Source organism: Tachyglossus aculeatus, chromosome 19, assembly GCF_015852505.1.
Source record: "Tachyglossus aculeatus isolate mTacAcu1 chromosome 19, mTacAcu1.pri, whole genome shotgun sequence".
NCBI classification, from domain to species: Eukaryota; Metazoa; Chordata; class Mammalia; order Monotremata; family Tachyglossidae; genus Tachyglossus; species Tachyglossus aculeatus.
Genome location: NC_052084.1, coordinates 12,002,399 through 12,025,495, shown reverse-complemented (window position 1 = coordinate 12,025,495; position 23,097 = coordinate 12,002,399). Strand labels below are relative to the sequence as shown.

Sequence of the window (23,097 nt, the reverse complement as noted above, 5' to 3'; positions counted from 1 at the left end):
TTGTTAAGCACTTACTATGTGTCAAGCACTATTGTTGATACAGTGTCAGATTGGACACTGTCCCTGTCCCAGATAGGGCTTACAGTTTAAGTAGGAGGGAGAACAGCTATTTAATCCCCCATTTTACAGATGAGGAAATTGAATCACAGAGAGGTTAAGTGACTTGTGTAAGGTCACACCGCAGGCAAATGGTGTAGCTGGGATTAGAATTCATGTGTCCTCTTTTGCACATTCCACTAGGCCACTCGGCTTCAGCTCAATTTTTTTTTTTTTAGTAACTGTTCCTGTGTGGTCTCAAAGTTTCACTCGAAGGCCTCTCCCCCGACCCCCTACCCCAAAACAGGTGCCATCTCGTTCCTCCCTCTAAATGTCCCACAATCCTGGGTGCCAGCTAGGGTTAAGTTCCCACAGCAACTCAGAGCCAAACCCAAATTCACCCCTTTCAGGACTGAACCGTAAGGTACCACTTGGTGTCCTCCCATGGGGCAGCCATGATGCCAAAGACCTGACATTCCATTCTGTTGGTTCAGCACACTTACCAAATGTCTTAAATGTGCACAATCTGGGGGTTTGCTTTGCCTTGGCCTGCCGCCCTGTCACCCACACATTCCACAGTCTGCTTCTTCCCAAATCTAAAGTCTTGTCTTGAAAACTGCAAAGACGGTCTGTTTTCATTCTAAGGAAAACATTTTTCTGAAGGCATCCTTGATTCTGTGGGAGTAGTGCAGTGACTACTGCACTGACAAAGCAGCAGAGTTTTTGAGTGTTTAGGGGAGGGGGAAGACCCATAGTAATCACTCAATAAATCCCATTGATTGATAATCAATTTATCAAGGTTTTGTTGGACTGTCGCACTTCTAAGGAGGTGGGGATTCTCTTTCTCTGGAGCTGTTTAAGTAAATAATAAGAAGCCAGTTGGTCCTTACTATAGTAAGTAGGCACTTAGAATACTAAGTATAGTAAGTAAAGTAAGGGCCTGTAAGCAGGGAGGTGTATAAACTCCTGTGGCCAGAGGATGGGTCCCTCTGTTATTCTGGTCTCTCAAGCACCAAGTGGGCACTCAATAAATGCTACTCTTCCTCCTACCTGATGGACAGCATGACCTTTTGAGGTCTCTTTCTAGCTTTAAGTGTCCAGAGACCTGGGGGATAGCTGGAGTGTCAGAAGCAAATGGGTTCTAACCTGGCTACTGACATGACCCATTGGTTAGGTGAATTTTTAAAATTCTGTTTTGAGTTAGGGGAATGATCAAGTTTAATGAAGACAGGTGAGGAGAAGGATTATTCTGAGTGAGGAGAATGGAGCCATTTTCCAGCAGAAAACTCAATCTCTTCCTTGAATTCAATTGGGGAAATGCCATTTATGATTATGGTGGCTATTCTTGGCTCTATCCTGTCAGCTAACCACTTTCATCATTTTGTGAGAAACTTGACAGTTTGATACCTCTCCAACCATCCCCACTAGAACATGGGTGTTAATGTGAAAATGGAACTTAATGTTTCCCTTTTCTTTTTAAGGAAAGAAGGTCTATCCAAGTGTGGGAGATGCAAGCAGGCATTTTACTGCAATGTGGAGTGTCAGGTAAGTGCAAAATCAAAGAGGAGGGAAAGGGTGAGTTTTCATTAAAACTTCAGGTTTGGCATAAACCCATGCTAATCAATCATGCCATTTACTTATTGAGCTCTTACTGTGTGCTTAGCGCTGTACTAAAGGTTTGGGAGAGAACAATACAACAGAGTTGGTAGATATGTTCCCTGCCCACAATGAGCTAATGAGGTCAGAGTTCAGTCTGGAAGCTTGGAGACTGCTTCATCCTTCCCACACCTTGCTACACAAGAGCCAAGCTCTTGAGCCATTTCAGAGCTCCCATTTTCACAAATTCTGACTGGATTTAGAGAATGATGTATCCTTCTTCATAGGCTCCCGTAGCTGCGGAGTGCTGCTTAATTCTTAACAACTTACTGTGTGTGGGTCAGCCAGGGAAGGTGCAGGCAGTAGAGAAGGAAATGAGAAGAAAAATGACAGTGTGAAAAGAACTTCAACTTATTTGGCATTTTTATTTTTCCAAAGTGCTTTCCCATCAGTTTTCTCATTTCTCCTCACCACAGGCCTGTGAGTTGCATAAGAGCAGACAGTGTAATCCCTGTTTAAGAGGAGGGGAAACTGAGGAAGGGCAGTAGCAGAGCTGGAACTAGAACCAAGACTTCCAGCATGTAGCCTCAGGCTCCCCCGCAAACCCCATCTGCCATGGGACATAATTGTGTCTGAGACAAATTTTTTCTTGGTTAATGATGTGTGTATTAAAAGATGTTTGCTTTGGTCCAGTGAACACCTTGGTAAGGAAACTTTCTAATCCTGGAATACACATTCGTTGACAGGTGATGACAGAGTGACTTCTCTACTGTTAACCTTTACACCTTCCTTACCAATGTTGGGACTTATGGTGTGTTATATTGATCAGTCTATCAATTCCTTCCTATTTGTACTCCTTTAGTACTCAGAGACAGAACGCTTGGCAAAACTGATGAGTTCTGGAACAATGGTTTAGTGGAAAAAGCACAGATCTGCAAGTAAGAAGACCTGTGTCTAGTCCCAACCTCTGCCACTGGCCTGCTGGGTGGCCTCAGGCAAGTCAGTGAACCTCTGTGAGCTTCAGCCAATCAATCATATTGAGCGCTTACTATGTGCAGAACACTGTACTAAACACTTGGGAGAGTACAATACAACAATATAAGACACATTCCCTGCCCATAACAAGTTTACAGTCTATAGTCTTGTTTCCTCATTTATAAAACGGGATTATTACACCAACCTTGGGTATGTTGGGAGGTTAAAATGAAATAATTATTGGGACAGGGCTTTGGAAAAATAAACGCAGTCTACACATTCAAGGTATTACTATTTCAAAAAATGATTTATCAGATTTGTTGCTTTATAGTGTTTGGTTATGGAACCAATCAGGTGTGTAGTAATCGAATGAATGACTTGAAGGTCAGTGGTGTAACTGGGAGCAGAACCCAGGTCTTTTGATCTCCAGTCCTGACCCTCGACACTCAGGTTACAAGTGCCATTCGGTGATTTCCATTTGAAACCTGCAAGGAGTGGGATATTTTCATGTCCATCCAGGTAGACTATTTGGAAAAGATGCACATTTTGCTGAATGAGGTTACTTTTTGATCGATCCCCAAATCTTCTGTGTTTTCATCAGTTTAATTCAGTTCAGTAGGAGCCTTTTGAATCAGTGTAGATTTGCTATAGAAGAAATCATTCTGCTTTGCAGTGGAAGGTGTAATGCTGCTGGGATCTCTCAGTATTCCAAGTGAATGACTAGTGTTGGGGTAGGGGATTAAAGGGGAGCAGAGGCCAGTCACCCCCATTAGCATCCAAGCTGGAGCCCAGCTGAGCCTCCCCAGATTAAGGGTCTGCATTGTCTGATGAGGTCTCCCCAAGGCCATTCCTCAGCTGGAGCAGTGTGGAAAGTGAGGCTGCTCTCCAAAGAATTGAAGAAAAGGGCCTGAACCATTTTCTGCAATTCGAAGTAAGCAGTCCATCAGTGGTATTTCTTGAGCATTTATGGTATGCAGAGCACTGTACTAAGCATTTTGGAGAGTACAGTAGAATTGAGTAGACATGGTTCTTGCACTCAAGGTGCTTATAATCTAGTGGGGGAGCTAGACCCTAAAAAAATTACAGAGAAGGGAAAGTAACACATTATAAAAAAATAGGTCCATAAGGGCTGAGAGAGGGTGGGAGTTCGGGTGAGTACCCAAATGCTTAGGGAAGTACTGAGTCAATCAATCATATTTACTGAGCACTTACTGTACTGAGCTCTTGGGAGAGTACAATACAAGAAAGTTGGTAGACATGTTCCGTGTCCCCAAGGAGCTTACGATGTGCAGTATAAATAAGTTATGGGTTTGTTGATAAATGCTGTGAGACTGAGGGTGAGATGGATATCAAGTGCTTAAAGCACACAGGTCCAGATGTATAGGCAACACAGAATGGAGAAGGAATTGGGGAAAAGAAGATTTAATTGAAGAAGGCCTCTTGGAGGAGATGTGATTTTTAATAAGACTTTGAAGGTGGGGAGAGTGGTGGTCTGTGGGATCTGAAAGGGGAGGGAGTTGCTGGCCAGAGGGAAGAGTTGAGAAAGGGGTCAGCTGTAAGGTGGATGAGATTAAGGCCCAGTGAACAAACTGGTACTAGAGGAGTGAATTGTGTGGCTGGGCTTTAGTAGGAAATCAGTGAGGTTTGGTAGCAGTGAGTGAGCTGATTGAGTGCTTTAAAGTTGATGATAAGGAGTTTGTTATGGAAGAGGATGGGCCTCTACTTGGAGGTTCTTGGGCAGTGGGGAGACATGGACTGAATGGTTTTGAGAAAAATATTTGGGGCAACATAGTGAAGTGGTGAGAGACAGGAGGCAAGGAGGTCAGCAAGAAGGTTAATGCAGTAGTCCAGGCAGGATAGTGACAGTTGCAGGGCAAAAGGGTGAATATAGTGGGAGAGCTGAGAAGTTAATTGGGAAAGACCTGCAAGAAGTGTGGTATTTTCTCTGGGATGGACAGATGCGTCCCTGAGCCTGAAATACAGTTTTTGCCCAATCCAGGGGACAGAACCATCCCAGCTGCCAAAGCATTGTAACCACCCCAAAAAAGATTCCCGGCTAAGATGTGATCCTTTCCTGGCAGGCCACGTTCCTTGGCCCTTCCCTGGACTTCTTTACTGTTTCAGAAGTTGGGGAAGGAGGATGTGAATGTGAATCTGTTTGGTAAAGCCAGTCTGGAGTATTCCTAAGCTGTTTGGGATCACAGGCTTGGAACTGGGGGAGTCGATCAGGGCTTACTGTCTAGAGGCTCTTTCCAAATCCCTTTGGGCGCAAGGTTCTTTAGCAACTGGGCTTTGAGCTTCCCAGGGAGTCGGCCTTACATCTTTCCCCATTGTATTTGGAAAGCATTTTCCGTGGTTCCGCAGGTCTGTGTTGAGGGCAGGAAGCTGGCTCTTGTTCCAGTGCTTGGGATAGGTGGGGATGAACACCATCTTTCGCAGGGTTTGGAGTTTAGCTTCATACATACTGGCAAAACTGGGACTCTGATCCTTAAAATAGTTTCTGAAATACTGTTTCTTTGATATTTTTAGCAATATTCCCTCTAGAAAGTGATGCCTTGTCTTGATTGCACTGTTCAGCTCAAACTTATTGGTAAATGTATCACACTTTTTTCAGTGTGATAACTGAATTTCAGTTGTTTAATGGTATTTATGATACTTTGACAAGAAAAACAATTTCTAGTTTCCCTTTGGAAGAGAACTGCACGGCTGAATGGATTTCAAATAATTTATTCCACATTCAACCTAAGGAAACATTTAATCATTTAAGTCTGTTCAAAATTACATTGCTTAGCTATTTTATCATGTCTCCCTTTGTACATTTATTTTCATTTCACATTTATATGTAGATTCTGGGTTACCACTGGCTTTCATTCCATCTTTTATGTGCCTTTGCCCAATTCAAGTGTGGGATATAATGCAAGCCTCTTGTAATGAGAAGAAGCAAAAGCAAGGAGAGGAGGTATCAGCGGTATTAGGCAAAGGCCTGTGTTTATCTCTGAGTACAAGTAACACTCAGAGCAGTGAGTACTTTATGGAATTTTTGGACCTAATGCAAGCTTTCACTTGCACAACTAAAGTAATTGAGTGGCCACATACCTTTTCTTCTTTAAATTTTATTCCTTCTGAATGCATTGTTCTGATTGAAAGATTAGGGTTTTCCCTCCACCTGGTTTAACAATCTCATTTGTTCCATTGAGTCTCGATAAGCTACTTTGAAAGCAGTACCCTGTAATGCTCTTGACAGTTCTAAGAGGCCAACTCCCTTCTCTGGCTGTGGGAGAGTTTGCATTTCTAAACTTCTGCTGGGAGATGCAGGCTCTCGTAAGATTTGGGTTGATTTCACTTCCATCGCACCTGTATCCTGTTGCCGTGAGAAAGGGCTGACGTCTACGACTGATGTCACTGCTGACTTTGGATACCGTTTCCTCCTTCCATTTTTAGTCTCTTACCACTGAATGGTTTGTGAAATGTTATGGAGATGTATCTTTGTTTTTTGGGGGTTTTTTTGTTTTTCTTGGTGAGGCCAAATACACCGTAAGTTACTCTGAGAATAGTGAAAGACAGTGGCTGCAAGAAACTTATCGGACGAGATGGGCCCTAACTATCCTAAGTGAGGAGTTCAAAACCTCTTAGAACTAGGGAAATAGGAGGAGGTGCTGAGCTTTTAGGGAAAGCCAAGAGAGCAACACAGAGCAAGTTTTGTCCAAGCACTGGCAGTGACCCAGGGGATGAATCTGCTCTCCCCAGGGACATGGAAATCCCTTCTTATCCCTAGGAATCACAGAAGTGCATGACTAGAGGATTGGATGCAAACCAATCAATCAGTGGTATCTAGTGAGTGCTTGCTGTGTGCAAGGCACTGTACTAAGCACTCGGGAGAGCTCAACAGTGCTTACAGACATGATCCTTGCCTTCGAAGAATCGACAGTGTAATGATGGTCTCCTCCACTGTGACCCTTTTGGCACCCCTCCCTCCCTCCATCCCTTCAGCATCTATGCAGATGCCCATCCTGGGTGGGGGGAAGAGAGAAGGGAGGTGCTTGGAGAAAAAGTGGGGCAGGAGAGGAGAAGGGAAGAACTTCCCTTTAGTGTGCCCTGGATGGCCCGTGACAGCTCTAATGTAGGATCCTCCATTGTTTTATGACTTCAGTTTTCAAAAGTTATCCCTGGTCTGACTCCCCTTCCTGCTGCACTTGCCCACCAGATCTACAGTCTGCCAGGCCATTCCACTGCCCACTGTGCCACTGGGGCTCTGGAGGGGGTGGAGCAAACTTTCATCTGTGCAGGGTCTCTGCAGCGAGTTTAAACCACCTATTTTCCCCTCTGTCATCATGCCCATCTTTCAGGTCTTGACTGAAAACAGACCCCACTCTCTTTATGCATATGTTGTCAATTTCCTCTCCTGCTCTTCTTACTTATCCCAGCAGTTGAGTTATTTAACTCTGCAGAAACTTTTAGCACAGATCTGTGCTGCAAAGAGGTGTTCTGTGATAAGTAACAAAATTGGGTCACTCCCACCTCAGGGATGATGTGCTGATTTCTTATCTCCCACTCAGCATTTTACCCTTCAGGATCAGGGTCAACTGTATTTAATGAGGGGCAGAATATTGTACTAGGCACTTAGCTTGTAAACTTGGGGTGTGTACAGTCTAATGGAGCTTCCAATCTCTAGACTGTGAACTCGACTCTAGACTGTATACCAAGGGAATGTGTCTGCCAACTCTGTGGTACTCTCCTAAGTGGCTTAGTACAGTGCTTTGCACACAGTGAGCTCTCAATAAATAGCATTGACTGATTAATGGGCATTGCACTAGTCCTAAATTGGTGAATATATGCTTGATGGGGTTGGTCTCAGTGATTGTCTTGGGCAAGCTCAAAGCGGGTGGCTCCTCTTCAGAGGAAAATGGCCTTTATCAGAGTGATCACCCTATCCTTTTCATCAGCGAGTTAAAGTTCTGGCCATTTAATGGTTGGTGTGGGGTGTCTTCTCTTGGTTTATGGGGGCATCCAGTGCCAATAGCATTTCTGAAGCACTTCCTGTCATAGATGTGGGGACCAAGGAATGAAATGGGATCTGGAGCTTCTCCTAAGCTGGACCAAGCATTTGCTCAGGAGAGCATACACACTCAGGAATTAAAATCAAATTTAACATAGCTCCCAAAGGCCCTCTGAGTTCTATTCCCCATCCTTAACTGTTCAGTGGTGGGGAAATTCAAGAATTCCTCACCTGCTTTATTCAGCGTGGCCAAAAGTTCCTGAAGCTTAAGAGCAATGTTCTGGCACTGAGATGTCATCTAATCGCATATTGTAGAACAGAGTACATTCACAGTATAGTGAGAGCATATCCTCCATCAAAAAAATTCTTCCTCATTTTCAGAACCTCACCCAAGACTAGTCAAGGCCAGAGCATTTTTATCTTTCAACAAGTGTTTTTTAATTTTCAGCCTTTGTTTAGCTTCTGTGAGTGCCCCCTTGTTTTCAAAAAGGAAACACATTTCACTTGACCTTAAAGTTCTAGGGGAACTCACTGCGTCCTCTCTTCCATCACTTTTTCCCTTTTTCAAACACTTATTTTTTATGCTTAACCTTCCAGAAAGAAGACTGGCCCACTCACAAGTTGGAGTGTTCAGCCATGTGTGTTTTGGGGGAAAGCTGGAATCCCTCAGAGACCGTCAGGCTGACAGCCAGGATTTTGGCCAAACAGGTGAGGAAAAAGACAACTTCCAAGTGCCTTTTGGGTCTTCAAAAAAACCTCAGGAAGATGAGCGTTTGACCTATTGTGTCTGTCACATGTAAAGTGTTCTTTGCTTGAATTTCCTTTCCACATCCACATTCCTGTGTTGAACTGGAAAATCAGCCAAAGCTGAAGAACATTGCTTATCCAGCGGAAACCATGTCTCTGCCTGTTGGACAATAATGATTATAATGGTATTTGCTAAACGCTTAATATGTGTACTTAAGTGCTAACATAGATACAAGGTAATCGAGTTGGACACAGTCCCTGTCTCACATGGGGCTCAAAGTATAAGTAGGAGGGAGAACAGGTATTAAATCCCCATTTTACAACAGAGGCCCAGAGAAGTTAAGTGACTTCCCCAAGGTCTCACAGCAGGCAAATGACAGGACAAGGGTTAGAACCCAGGTCCTCTGATTTGAACCAGACATGACCTACAACCATACTTTTCATTACCATCTCTGTTATACTGTACTCTCCCAAGCACTTAGTACAGTGATCTGTACACAGTAAGCACTCAGTAAATACAATTGATTGATGAGAGACTAGAAGGATCTAGCATTGCAGTTAGGTAATATGAGGGCTTGAAGAAATCTGACTTATTGTCAGTATTATAAGTGGTAGTACATAGCAACGTTTATTGAGTGCCCACTTGTTGTCTTGCATCATACTAGGCAGTTAGGAAGTACAGAATAACGAAGTGACCCTTTCCCTTCCCACAAAGAACTCATTCTCTGTTTGAAACTAGAGTGCTTGAAAATAACTTAAACGGGCTCATATCTACATCCGTATGCTAAGGAGAGTTCTTATAGAAGCCACTTGATATTCACCTGACTCAGCCCTGCAACACTTATTTCCATACCTCTAATTTATTTTAATATCGTCTACTGGGGGAGGCAGACAAGTTCCTTGTGGGCAGGAAATGCATTTACCAATTCTATTGTATTGTACTCTCCCAATCTCTGAGTACAGTGGTCTGCACACAGATCTCAATGCCACTTATTGATTGATGGAGGGTGCATTACCTCAAGCTTGCAGAATGAAGCGGAGAATCAAGATGGGATTTTGAATGCCTCTTTTTCCCCCACTGCAGAACACCCACCTGTCGCATCCTCCCACCCTGAGTGTCTGTCTGTTACTTGCTATAAAGAGGATAAAAATGTAAAGAATGGGGGTGGACCGATGGCAGAGGAGAAGACGTTTCTTCAAATTTTGAAAAGAAGAAATTAAGTCAATTACTCATGTTTCTAAAACAGTTCATGCTTCAGCAATCTCAATAAGAAAGCTTAGCAGGTTTGCGAAATAACCCTCACATCATCAGTCAGTGGTATTTCTTGAGCACGTTCTGTGTGCAGAGCACTGTTATAAGTACTAACGGCATATTACTCCCCTCATCAAAAATCTCCAGTGGCTACCAATCAATCTGCGCATCAGGCAGAAACTCCTCACCCTGGGCTTCAAGGCTCTCCATCACCTCGCCCCCTCCTACCTCACCTCCCTTCTCTCCTTCTACAGCCCAGCCCGCACCCTCCGCTCCTCCGCCGCTAATCTCCTCACCGTACCTCGTTCTCGCCTGTCCCGCCATCGACCCCCGGCCCACGTCATCCCCCGGGCCTGGAATGCCCTCCCTCTGCCCATCCGCCAAGCTAGCTCTCTTCCTCCCTTCAAAGCCCTGCTGAGAGCTCACCTCCTCCAGGAGGCCTTCCCAGACTGAGCCCCTTCCTTCCTCTCCCCCTCATCCCCCTCTCCATCCCCCCATCTTACCTCCTTCCCTTCCCCACAGCACCTGTATATATGTATATATGTTTGTACACATTTATCACTCTATTTATTGTACTTGTACATATCTCTTCTATTTATTTTATTTTGTTAGTATGTTTGGTTTTGTTCTCTGTCTCCCCCTTTTAGACTGTGAGCCCAATGTTGGGTAGGGACTGTCTCTATATGTTGCCAATTTGTACTTCCCAAGCACTTAGTACAGTGCTCTGCACATAGGAAGCGCTCAATAAATACGATTGATGATGATAAGTACTTGGCTCTAGTCCCCCTAGACTGTGAGCTCACTGTGGGCAGGGAATGGTTTTAACCAACTCTGCTGTGGTATACTCTCCCAAGCACTTAGTACAGTGCTCTGCACACAGTAAGCACTCAATACTCTTTATTGATTGATTGGCTGGCTTACTGTTCTCCAGTTGTTTGTAATTCGGTCTGTACTGGGCTGCAGTAGAGATTTAGCCCCTGGAAAGAGTCAGTTGATGGGAAAATTCACATGGTCTTGTCCTTTGGCTGTGGTCAAAGTGGGCTGAGTGGAGACACGGTAGAAATACCTGCCAGGAAGTTGCCTTTGAGATGCAAGGTTTTTGACAAGGCCATTCATTACACCGTCAATCTTTGCCTAGGTGAAGTGTCTTCTCTCTCCCTGTCTCTTGCCAATTTGATTTTTCACCTAGATCTAATTTATTTGCTTTATTTGATTTGTGCCAATAATTATAGCATTTGCCAAGGGCTTGCTATTCATTCATTCATTCATTTAATCGTATTTATTGAGCGCTTACTGTGTGCAGAGCACTGTACTAAGCGCTTGGGAAGTACAAGTTGGCAACATATAGAGACAGTCCCTACCCAACAGCGGGCTCACAGTCTAGAAGGGGTAGCCAATCCCTAGGGTAGATAGAATTCTATCACATCAGACACAACTCTCCCACACAGGACTCACAGTCTAAGGGGGAGAGAGGGTAGGTATTTCATCCCAAATTTGCAGATGAGGAAACTTAGCCACAGAGAAGTTAGGTGACTTACTCATGGTCACCCAGCAGGCAAGGGCCAGTGCAGGGATTAGAATTTGGGGCCTCCTGACTCCCGGCTCCGTCACTTGTCAGCTCTGTGACTTTGGGCAAGTCATCTAACTTCTCTGTGCCTCAGTTATCTCTTCTGTAAAATGGGGATTAAGACTGTGAGCCCCACGTGGGACAAGCTAATTACCTTATATCTACCCCAGTGCTTAGAGCAGTGCTTGGCACATAGTAAGCGCTTAACAAATACCATCATCATCGTCATCCCAGTCTTGGGGTCTTTCTACTGAGCCACACTGCTTCAGCCCCATAACAAGAAAGTCCTGAAGATGGTTCAGGGGAAAATAACCAAGAATATTACTATTCATGGTAGCAAGGCATCTAAAGATAGTTTAAGGAATTGAGATTGTTTAGGCAGTTAGGGATTAACAGGAAGTATAATAATGACCTTCCACTGTCTGCTGGTATATTAGCTAGATTTTTAAACAGTGTTACACAGATTTACAAATTATAGCCATGTTCTTGTGCTTAGCTTACAACCTGTGTGTCTGTTATTTTCTCTCCTGGTTATTAGAAAGCCCATCCTGAGAGAACACCATCGGAGAAATTGTTAGCAGTTAAAGAGTTTGAGTCACGTAAGTCTGAGCCTAGCTACAACTGACTTTTACCTAGGCTGTGCTTATTTCTCCCAGATTTGGAGTTAAAAATATGGTGGCCTGGACAGTGGAGGGGAAGTGGGGTTAAATCCTTCCCACAGGATTATGAAAGTGATGTTCATCTCTCCCCTTCGCTGATGACATCCAGGGCTACTGTTACTTTTCTCTGAATTGCAATGTAGTAAAAAATCAAAACAACTGGGGTGCCTGTCAAAAAGGCCTAAAATCAAAGTCCAAATTGTGTGCTTGATGATTCCAGAGACTGAGGACTAATTACCTAGCTTCTCGCTATTAGGTAGCTCTTGTCATCCTTCCAGGGCAAATATAATAATAATAATAATGATGGCATTTATTAAGTGCTTACTATGTGCAAAACACTGTTTTACGCTCTGGGGAGGTTACAAGGTGATCAGGTTGTCCCACGGGGGGCTCACAGTCTTAATCCCCATTTTACAGATGAGGTAACTGAGGCACAGAGAAGTAAAGTGACTTACCCAAAGTCACACAGCTGACAGTTGGCAGAGCCAGGATTTGAACCCATGACCTCTGACTCCAAAGCCCATGCTTTTTTCCACTGAGCCACGCTGCCTCTCTTGACACCCTTGACACTTCTCTTGACACAAATATGACACTTTAATCCTTGTCAGGTGGAATTCCAAGACCTGGTTCCTTCCTGGGTCAGAGGAAGGGGAAGTGGAAATAACTCATTGCTTATTTCCCAGGAGGCTAAGGGGATAAGAATTTGGACAACAGTGGAGAAGTTTATACATTGGGAAAAGTGGTTTTCTGGGGTTAGAGTAATGAGAAAAGGCTACAGCCAAAATCCTTGTGTTTTCTGAGTATGGAGTAAGTTGACATGCTTCTTTGTCTGCAGATCTTGATAAGCTAGACAATGAGAAGAGAGAATTGATCCAGAGTGACATTGCTGCTCTTCATCACTTTTATTCAAAGCATATAGAATACCCGGACAATGCTAGCCTGGTCGTACTGTTCGCACAGGTAAGAGGGCTGAAATAGAACCACTTGCCATTTAACATTTCTAGACTGTGGGCCCTTTGTTGAGTAGGGACCGTCTCTATATGTTGCCAACTTGTACTTCCCAAGCACTTATTACAGTGCTCTGCACACAGTAAGTGCTCAATAAATACGATTGAGTGAATATAGAATCCCTGTCTTTCCTTTGTTCCCCTTATCATGCCTCCAGGGTAGGATATGTAGAACACATTGGAAAGCACTGGCAACTGGAATCTTCCATGGATGTTCCATTTATTTTGTTCATTCTCCCTCAGAGTCTAGTGGACAGTAGAGGTCTAAGTTCTCATTCCACTGACTTGCTGGGTGACCCCCAAGTCACCCACAAATCATTCTCTGTGCCTCAGTTTTCTTTTTGGGCAAAACGAGGATAACAATACTCATACACTTCTACCTCCAGATATCCTGTGAAAATCAGGAGATGATGTTGATGTATTGATGATGATGTATTTGATGTTTGAACTCCTCCGAAGAAAGATGCTCTATAAGATCTAGGTCATTGTAATGAGTGAGGGAGAGACAGAGTCATCATTAATAGCTTTCTATGTGCAGAGCACTGTACTAAGCACGTGGGAGAGTACAGTAAAACTGAGTTGGCAGACATGTTCCCTGCCCACAATGAGCTTACAGTCAGAGAATATGGGTTTGGAGAGATGGGGAGTGTCAGGGATCAGGATTATTTGAGTCGGAGGTGATACTACTGATGGTGAGAGTTTTATCTCACCAGGTGTTGATCAATCAGTCAATTGTATGTATTGAGCACTTACTATATTAAGTGCTGAGTACAATACAATAATAAAACAGACACATTCCTTGCCCATAAGGAGCAGGTGTGGTTGATAAGACCAATGAGTGAGTGACAATCCCTTCTGCATTTAGGCTTGGCCCCTTGCTACATCATGGCTCAATGGAAGGAGTACGGGCTTGGAAGTTAGAGGTCATGGGTTCGAATCCCAGCTCCGCCACTTGTCTGCTGTGAGACTTTGGGCAAGTCACTTAACTTGAAGCAGTGTGGCTCAGTGGCAAGAGCACAGGCTTGGGAGTCAGAGGTCATGGGTTCTAATTCTGGCTCCGCCACATGTCTGCTGGGTGACCTTGGGCAAGTCACTTAACTTCTCTGAGCCTCAGTTACCTCATCTGTAAAATGGGGATTAAGATTGTGAGCCCCACGTGGGACAACCTGATCACCCTGTATCCCCCCCAGCGCTTAGAACAGTGCTTTGCACATAGTAAGTGCTTAACAAATACCATCATTATTATTTATTACCCCTGGTGCCAGGCACTGTTTTTGTATCTCTCTCTTGGTATCCCAATTTTTTTTTTCTGGTATTTGCTAAGCATATATTTTTTGCCAGGCACTGTTCTAAATGCTGGGATAGACACATGTTAATTAGGTTGGACACAGTCCGTGTCCCATATGGGGCTCACAGTCTTAATCCCCATTTTACAGATGTGGTCACTGAGGTCCAGTGAAGTGACTTGCCCAAAGTCATACAGCAAAGTGACAGAGCTGGGATTAGAACACGGGTCCTTCTGACTTGCAGTCATACTTTATCTGCTAGACCACCATGTTTCACTTCTCTCCAGTAAAGGGGATCCTACAGTCTCCCTTGTAAATTTCTCTCCAGGAGTGAAAGGAAAACAGTGTGTCCTCATCCTGAGGAGCTGTGGGCCTCCCTAAGGCATCAGGTTTTTTCATATTGCAGCTCTGGAAATATTTTCAGACCTTTGTGACCCACACAGAATTCTTCAAGCCTATAGTTTTCATCCCTCTCCATTCAGGCCAGATGAATTCACTCCTCTGCTATAGTATCCCAGCAGTAAGTCTCCATACCAGAGCTTAGGTTAAACCCTGTCTTCTGACCATCAGTACAAGATTCATCAAATATGAAAAACAGAAAAAACCTTTTGCCCTTGGCGCCATCTCTGAGATCCCAGGGCTTTCGCTGATAACAACTGTGGTATTTAAGTGTTTGCTATGTGTCAAGCACTGTACTAAGCTCTGGGGGAGATACAACATAATCAGGTCAGACCAAACCTCTCTCCCACATGGGGCTCACAGTCTTGGATGGAGAGAGAACAGGTATTTAATCCTCAGTTTATAGATGAGGAAACTTGAGGCACAGGTAAGGTTTTTTTGTTTTTTGTTTATAATAATAATAATGATACTATTTGTTAAGCACTTACTATGTGCAAAGCACTGTTCTAAGCACTGGGGGAGGTTACAAGGTGATCAGGTTGTCCCATGGGGGGCTCAGAGTTTTAATCCCCATTTTACAGATGAGGTAACTGAGGCACAGAGAAGTTAAGTGACTTGCCCAAAGTCACACAGCTGACAGTTGGCAGAAATGGGATTTGAACCCATGACCTCTGACTCCAAAGCCCATGCTCTTTCCACTGAGCCACACTGCTTCTCCACAGCATGGTATTTAAGTACTTACTTTGTGTCAAGCACTGTTCTAAATGCTTGACACGCCTGTGCTACATGGGGCTCACAGTCTAAGTAAGAGAGAGTAAGGTTTAATCCCTATTTTACAGTTGAGGAAACTGAGGCACAGAGAAGTTAATTGACTTGCCCAAGGTCACACCACAGGCAAGTGGCGGATCCAGGATCAGAACCCATTCCAACTTCTCAGCAGTTTTCAGCCTTTGGAAGTGAAGAGAGAGATGTTAGGTTAACTTGCTCCTGGCATAGCAACAGCTGGCAGGAGGATGTGGATGTAGTTGGGATTGTGGTACTTTTTAATCACTGTGAACATATGCGTGGCTTTTAAATGTCTTCTTGGTGCGCAGCCTACATTGAATCTAAATGCTAATTATAAGAATAACTTTAGCATAGACACTTATGCCTGATTGGGCTCAAAAAAAGGAATATGGCTAATGCCTCCTTCTGATATGTGAATGCCCTTTTACTTTTGCCCTTGAAGTTAAGGTGGGAGGGGAAGCTGCCAAGCAAATTGCTATGTGCTTTATACTTGGAAATGACTCCTCCACCCCAGTAGGAGATGCCAACTGCATTGCTCTGCCATTATGAAGCAACCCAGCCTCCTAATAAACCTGAGGAAGGAGGATTCCATATTAAGAGAAGCAGTGTGGTCTAGTGGATCAAGCATGGGCCTGCTGAGAGTCAGAAGGACCTGGGTTCTAATCCTGGCTCTCCCACTTGTCTATTGGCAAGTCACTTCACTTCTCTTCTCTGGGCCTCAGTTACTTCATCTGTAAAATGGGGATTACTATTAATAGTAATGATAATGGTATTTGTTAAGCCTTTACAATGTGCCAGACACTATACTAATCACTGGGGTGGATACCATCAAATTGGGATGGACACAGTCCCTGTCCCGTGTGGGACTCACAGTCTCAATCCCCATTTTACAGATGAGGTAACTGAGGCCCAGGGAAGTGGAAATGACTTGCCCAAGGTCACACAGCAGACAAGTGGCGGAGCTGGGATTAGAACCCATGATCTTCTGACGTCCAGATCCGGGCTCTGTCCACTATTCCATGACCCTTCTCAGCCAGAACAAGGACTAGGGACAAGATCTGCCGAACCATGGAATTTGGTGAAGAATATCTGGGTTGCCGTGGAGTTTCTTTTTTCCTTTATGGTCCCCCGGTGGACAGAGGGAGCAGCCCTTCCTCACCCAGGAGCTTGGCCCTGCCCAACGGTCTCTAAGAGCCCTGTGCTGGGGCGGGGGGCAGTCACTGAAGGGGGCCTCGAGTCCCATGCCGGCAGTGACCCCCCCGGGGCCAGAGCAGACCTCCCATGGAGCCCAGGCCCAGAAACAGCTGTAGTTGTTCCGACAAAATCACCAGAAGTGTGGGTTAGCGGAACCAGGCGGGTGGAGGGCAGCAGAGCCCCATGTGGGACATGGACCTGATTAGCTTGTATCTTCTCCATTGCTTAGTATAGTACCTGGTAAGTGCTTAACAGATACCATTAAAAAAAGGAAGAGAAAATTGAAGCCCAGAATTTGAAAAACTTTTACCTCCAAGTTCTCCCAGGGTCCACCCCTACTCAGGATCTCCCCAAACAAAATGTCTGTAGAGCTCAAACTGTGGTATCACCAACTCTTGTGGGAAGGTAGCGAGGTCAGGGAGAAATGAGTCATTAATTGTCATGGCTCTTAAACCCCTTTTCTCTTTGCAGGTGAACTGTAATGGCTTCACAATCGAAGATGAAGAACTTTCTCATTTAGGATCAGCAATATTTCCTGAGTAAGTCAGAATTTTGCTTTGTCCCTTTCCTTTTTAGTCAGTGGCATTCACAGAGCGCTTTCTGTGTGCAGAGTACTGTACTAAGCACTTGGGAGAGTACAGTATAACAGATGTGATAGACATGTTCCCTGCTCACAGTGATCTTACAGTCTAGAGTCAATCAGAGGTATTTTATTGAGCCTTCCTGGGTGCAGAGCACTGCACTAAGCACTTGGGGAAGGCAACATGGTGTAATGGATAGAGCATGCGCCTGGGAGTCAGAAGGTCATGAGTTCTAATCCCAGCTCCACCACTTGTCTGCTGTGTGGCCTTGGGCAAGTCACTTCACTTTTCTGTGCCTCAGTTACCCCATCTGTAAAAAGGGGATTGAGACTGTGAGCTCTACATGGGACAGGGACTGCAGCCAACCCAATGTGCTTGTATCTGACTCAGCGCTTAATAGAGTGCCTGGCACATAGTAAGCATTTAACAAATACCACAATTATTATTATTATTATTGTTATATTGTACTCTCCCAAGTGCTTAGAACAGAGCTTTGCACACAGTAAGCACTAAATAAATACAATTGAATGAGCAGCAAATGGCACATAGTAAGCACTTAACAAACAATAATAATAATAATGGTATTGGAATTGTTATATTTAGTAAGAATTTCAGTGGCTGTCAGGCTCGCAGGGCAGTCTCTATGAGGTTCCAGCTCTGGGACAATAGCCCTTTTAATCTGCGCTGGCCATGGGTCTCCTCCATAAAGCAGTAGCAAAGCAAACAGCTAGAGCAGCACCATTTTAAAGTAAGATTCAACTGCTGGAAGCCTGGAGTTGGCCAGATGGGAGAATGCCAACAGTGCAGGGTGATAAAGTGGAAAAAATCTCTTTTCTCCCACTGAGTTCAGGGAGACCGTGCTGCTAGCTTACTCCTGGGCTCTAGGGGAAGATTCAAGGCCAGAGGATTATAAAATCAATCCCAGTATTGTTTCTTTATGCATTCTGGGTGCACGTAGGAGAAAATTCTCTTTTGCTAAAGGGCTGGAAAGCTGCAGTTTCTGAAAAGTGAAGGACAGAATTTGACCTCGTAATAATCATAATTGTGGTAACTGTTAAGCACTTACTATCTGCCAAGCACTGTACCAAGCTCTGAGGTGGATACAAGCAAATCAGGTTGGACACAGTCCCTGTCCCACATGGGGATCACACTCTTAATCCCCATTTTACAGATAAGGGAACTGAGGCACAGAGAAGTTAAGTGACTTGCCCAAGGTCACACAGCAGGCAAGTGGCAGAACAAGGAATAGAGCCCAGGTCCTTCTGATCCTCAGGCCCATGCTCTAGCCACTAGACTATGCTGCTTCTCTTAAGCGCTTGGGCAGATACAAGTTAATCAGGTCAGACACAGTCCCTGCCCCTCATGGGCCTCCTAGTTGAAGGAGTAGAAAGAACAGGCATTTAAGCCCCATTTTGCAGATGAGGAAACTGAAGCACAGAGAGATTAACTGACTTGCCCAAGGTCACACAGCATGCACCTGGAAGAGTCAGGATTAGAACCCAAGTCCTCTGACTCCGGGGCCTCGGTTTTGCCCACTAGGTCATGTTTCCCAAGTGCTTAGTATGGTACATTGTATTCAGTAGGGCTCGGTAAATACTATGTCTGCTAACACTACTATTTTTGCTTTGCACTCGATTTTTATAGCATAGTAAAGACTATGATGTGGTGCTGATACAAATTGTGAGGCATTCATAATATACTTTTAATTGGGCCTAACCTTCAGTCAATCAGTGCTATTTATGGAGCGCTTACTGTGTGCAGAGTACTGTAGTAAGCTCTTGGGAGAGTACAATACAATACAGTTCATAGATGCAATCTTGCTCACAAGGAGCTTACAGTCTGTAGGGAGAGACAGACCTGAATAGAAAATAGCTCTCTTCCCCCCTTCAAGGCCCTACTGAGAGCTCACCTCCTCCAGGAGGCCTTCCCAGACTGAGCCCCTTCCTTCCTCTCCCCCTCGTCCCCCCTCCATCCCCTGTCTTACCTCCTTCCATTCCCCACAGCACCTGTATATATGTATATATGTTTGTACATATTTATTACTCTATTTATTTTATTTGTACATATCTATTCTATTTATTTTTTTGTTAATATGTTTGGTTTTGTTCTCTGTCTCCCCCTTCTAGACTGTGAGTCCACTGTTGGGTAGGTACTGTCTCTATATGTTGCCACCTTGTACTTCCCAAGTGCTTAGTACAGTGCTCTGCACACAGTAAGCGCTCAATAAATATGATTGATTGATTGATTAGGGATAGGGGAGCTTCACCAGTTTTGCCAGGCCCAATATGGCAATTACCTTTGGTTGTGACAAGCTATATAAATAAACCCTCCCAGAAAGTGACTGGTCAGATGATTAAAAAAACAGCTAACCTTGCAGAGAGGATTCTCTGGGCGTTAAAATTTATGGTCCTTCTGAATTGTGCTGTACTTTTTGGCTGTTGCGTGGAGATAAGTCATTGATTTTTCTGTTCGACAGCGTTGCCCTGATGAACCACAGTTGTTGTCCAAATGTGATTGTGACGTACAAGGGGACGCTAGCGGAAGTGAGAGCTGTGCAAGAAATTAACCCAGGAGATGAGGTAAGTGAAACTGAGACTGTCGTTGCAAAATCAGTTTGAGAGAGAATTTTGTTGACAGTGTGAGTGCTTGAAAGCAGTGTAGCCTAGTGAAAAGGACACAGGCCTGGGAGTGAGAGGACCTGGGGTCTAATCCCAGTTCTGTCATTTGTCTATGTGACCTTGGGTAAGTCTCTTAACTTCTCTGAGCCTCAGTTTCCTCATCTGAAAAATGGGGACGAAGTAGCTGTTCTCCCTCCTACTTAGATTTGGAGCCTCTTCAAGGATAGGGACTGAGAAAACAGCCTGGAAGCCTTGTATTCACCACAGCACTTAGTTCAGAGTTTGAACATATTAAGTGCTTAACAGATACTGCGATTATTTTAGGAAAAATCAGTGCCCTTTCCACCGGAAAGAGCATTTAGAGGGGGGCATTCCGCTAGGCAAGTTTCACAGCACCGATGATCCATCCAGTTGGTGAATAAATGTTATCAGTTTATCCAAGGGAAAAAATAGCCCTAAAGGGCAAGGGAGGAGAGGGAAGTGGGGAGGGATGGGCAGATCATAATGACTGCCAGTAAAAATTCCTTATCAAAACAAAGGGAAAAAAACCCTCTTTTTCCTAAAGAAAGTGTTTATATCCAAGAACCTAAAAGACTCCCCATAAATTGGAAGCAGTGTGGGGTAATGGATTTTCATGATATTAAATGTCTGCCCTCCTCCTTCTTGGACTGTGAGCCCCATGGGGGACGGGGACTGGGCCTAATCTGATTGGATTATGTCTACCCCAGCAGTTAGCACAGTGCATGGCACATAGTGCTTAATAAGTAGCACAGTCCTTATTAAAAAGGATTTAGATGCTGCTAACCTTCTAGCAAGAAGAGGTGGGTCCATGGCAGATTTGTACAGGACCTAATCAACCTGGCAGCAGTCACACTGTGTCCCTCCAGTTTTTTTTTAATGATATTTAAGCAGTTACTATGTGTCCAGCATGGTTTTAAGTGCTGGGGCAGCTACAAGTGAATCAGGCTGGATACGGTCCCCGGCCCACATGAGGCTCACAGTCTTAGTAGGAGGGAGAACAGGTATTTTTGTAGTTGAGGAAACTGAGGTGAGAAATGAAGTGACTTGCCCAAGATCACACAGCAGGCAAGTGGAGAGGCTGGGATTAGAATCCAGGTCCTCTCACTCCCAGGCCCGTGCTCTTTCCACTAGGTCATGCTTCTTCTCAAGGTCTAAAGCCAAGTACTCAAGGCTTGTACTCTATCCACTACAAGGCGTATCCCCAGACAGCCAGGTTATGGAGTTGTAATTAGCCCCATAGTCCCATCAGGCTGAGCAGATGCAGAGTGGACATGGCCTTGTTTCTGTTCTGACAGTAGCCTTGCTGGTGTGGTGAGTCCCAGCTCTGCTCCCGACATGCTGTGGCTGCCGAGTAAATGGCATTGCAAATAGCTGGAGTGCATCAGGCCAACCCAAAGTTATAATCCGGTTTCCCGGGTTAAGTCCCTAACCACCAACCCACCTAGGTTTAATCCCAGTGACTTTCCCTCATCTGTTCAGTCATGCCCCCTGGGTGTCCGGCACCTTCCACTTCCCCGTTATCTCCCTTGGTCATCTTCCTCTTCATCACCGTCTATAGATCAGAGGTTAATACGTGTAGGGGTTGGCCTGTCAGATCGTCTGTGAAATGCTTTTGCTAATCTGTTTTAATAGCCGCTGTGATGTGATTCATTTACTTTTATACAAATGAATTTTAAGAATGTAATTACTGGAAATCAAATGTCAGTTTAATCACCTCTTAATGCCATTCTAATCTGAGGGAGGGCTTTCAATGCTGCACTTAGGGCCTTGAAGTGGGGAGCTCTCTCTGGAGAACATTTGGCCACCCCTGGGAAGAATCGAGTGTCCAGAAGCTGGAAATAGCTGATCTCGTTCAGAGTGCGCTCTGACATCCAGATGAACCGTGTTACGTTTAACCTAGTATCGTTAAGTGAGAAAGTGAGGAGCGTGGCCTAGCTTTGGTGTGATCTTCTGTTTTCTCCACCCCAGCCTCATGATACTTTCTCCAGTCCCCCTTCAGTGGAAAAGTTGAATTAGACAGGACACTTTAGTGTTTTCAAGACAATTTCATCTTGCTTTGCAACCAAAACCCTTGTGGAAAACTAGGGGTTGAGGGTGGCTATTTTGGAGAATTCACTCAGCGGAGAAGAGCCACGGAGGGCGATCCTGAAGCCTCTGTCTCCACCTGCTGGTTGTAGGAGCTTATTGCAGAGGCGATCCATCAATCCTTTCATAGAGTAAGATGGAGATTCTTGTTTCTGGGATTCTCTGATGTTCATGAAATGGCCCTGGAGACCAGGGTCTGTGCCAGTGTGTAGGCTGGCCTTTAGAGGGAGAGGGGGCCAAGGACCTCAGCTGCCAATGAGAACGAGCACGGACTCCTGGGTACAGCAGGACTGGGAGTCAGGACACTCGGGATCTAATAATTCATTCAATCATATATTTATTGAGCGCTTACCATGTGCAGAGCACTGTACTAAGTGCTTGGAAAGTACAATTCAGCAATAGAGGCAGTCACTGCCCACACCAGGCTTACACCCAGGTCTTCCACTTTGTCTGCTGTGTGATCTTGGGCAAGTCACTTCTCTAAGGCTTTGGTTTTCTCATCTTTAAAACGGGGATTCAATACCTGTTCTTCCGTCTCCTTCGACTGTGAGCTCCCCGAGGGTCAAGGACAGTATCTGATCTGATTATCTTGCATCATTTCTTCTCTCCCCCTAGATTTTTACTAGTTATATTGACCTGCTGTATCCAACGGAGGATAGAAATGATCGGTTGCGAGACTCCTATTTCTTTACTTGTGAGTGCCAGGAGTGTATTACTAAAGAAAAGGTAAGACGACCAGAGCACTGATGACTCTCCATTGATCCTGGCAAATGCCACTATTTACTAGCATAATTGCATCAACTGCATAATTCTCTCACCCATAGTTTTGAGGTGAAAATGAAAGATTGTTTTTCATGTCACTAAACTGTAAGCAGTGATAGCATCAGTCTCTAGAGGAGGAGGGACAGAAGGGTGAGAGGGCAACAGGGAAGCAGGTGAGGGGGAGTTAATTCATTAAAGCAGCCAAGGGCCAGGGTAGGAGGAGCTGGAAGGATGATAAGTGGACAACACAGTGGGGGTGTGTGTGGGGGGGAGGGGGGTTAATTCATTTAAGGCATACCCTATGCAGCATTTGGGAGAGCACAAAGAAAATAAGAGGTAAAGTCACAAATGCCCTCTTACCTTCTTCCTTCTCTCCCCTTCTTCCTCCCTTTTTTTCTCCTCCTCTCCTTATTTTTAGACATAATTGTTTATATGACCTATGTAATAGCCCCCACCCTTGTTTTACTGTCACAGAAATTATGCAAATAATGGGACAAATATGTGAGTCAGTGTGGTAATAGCCTACTGAA

General features: G+C 44.6%; 1 protein-coding gene across 1 annotated transcript in view; it reads left to right on the top strand.

Moving 5' to 3' along the window:
• SMYD2 (SET and MYND domain containing 2) overlaps window positions 1–23,097 on the top strand; it is a 48,663-nt gene that overhangs the window by 17,527 nt on the left and 8,039 nt on the right. Inside the window, exons 3-9 of the mRNA XM_038760850.1 lie at window positions 1,518–1,581; window positions 8,201–8,311; window positions 11,708–11,768; window positions 12,664–12,788; window positions 16,972–17,039; window positions 19,558–19,660; window positions 22,421–22,531. Coding sequence (XP_038616778.1) covers window positions 1,518–1,581; window positions 8,201–8,311; window positions 11,708–11,768; window positions 12,664–12,788; window positions 16,972–17,039; window positions 19,558–19,660; window positions 22,421–22,531 — 643 coding nt within the window. The remainder of the gene's footprint in view (window positions 1–1,517; window positions 1,582–8,200; window positions 8,312–11,707; window positions 11,769–12,663; window positions 12,789–16,971; window positions 17,040–19,557; window positions 19,661–22,420; window positions 22,532–23,097) is intronic.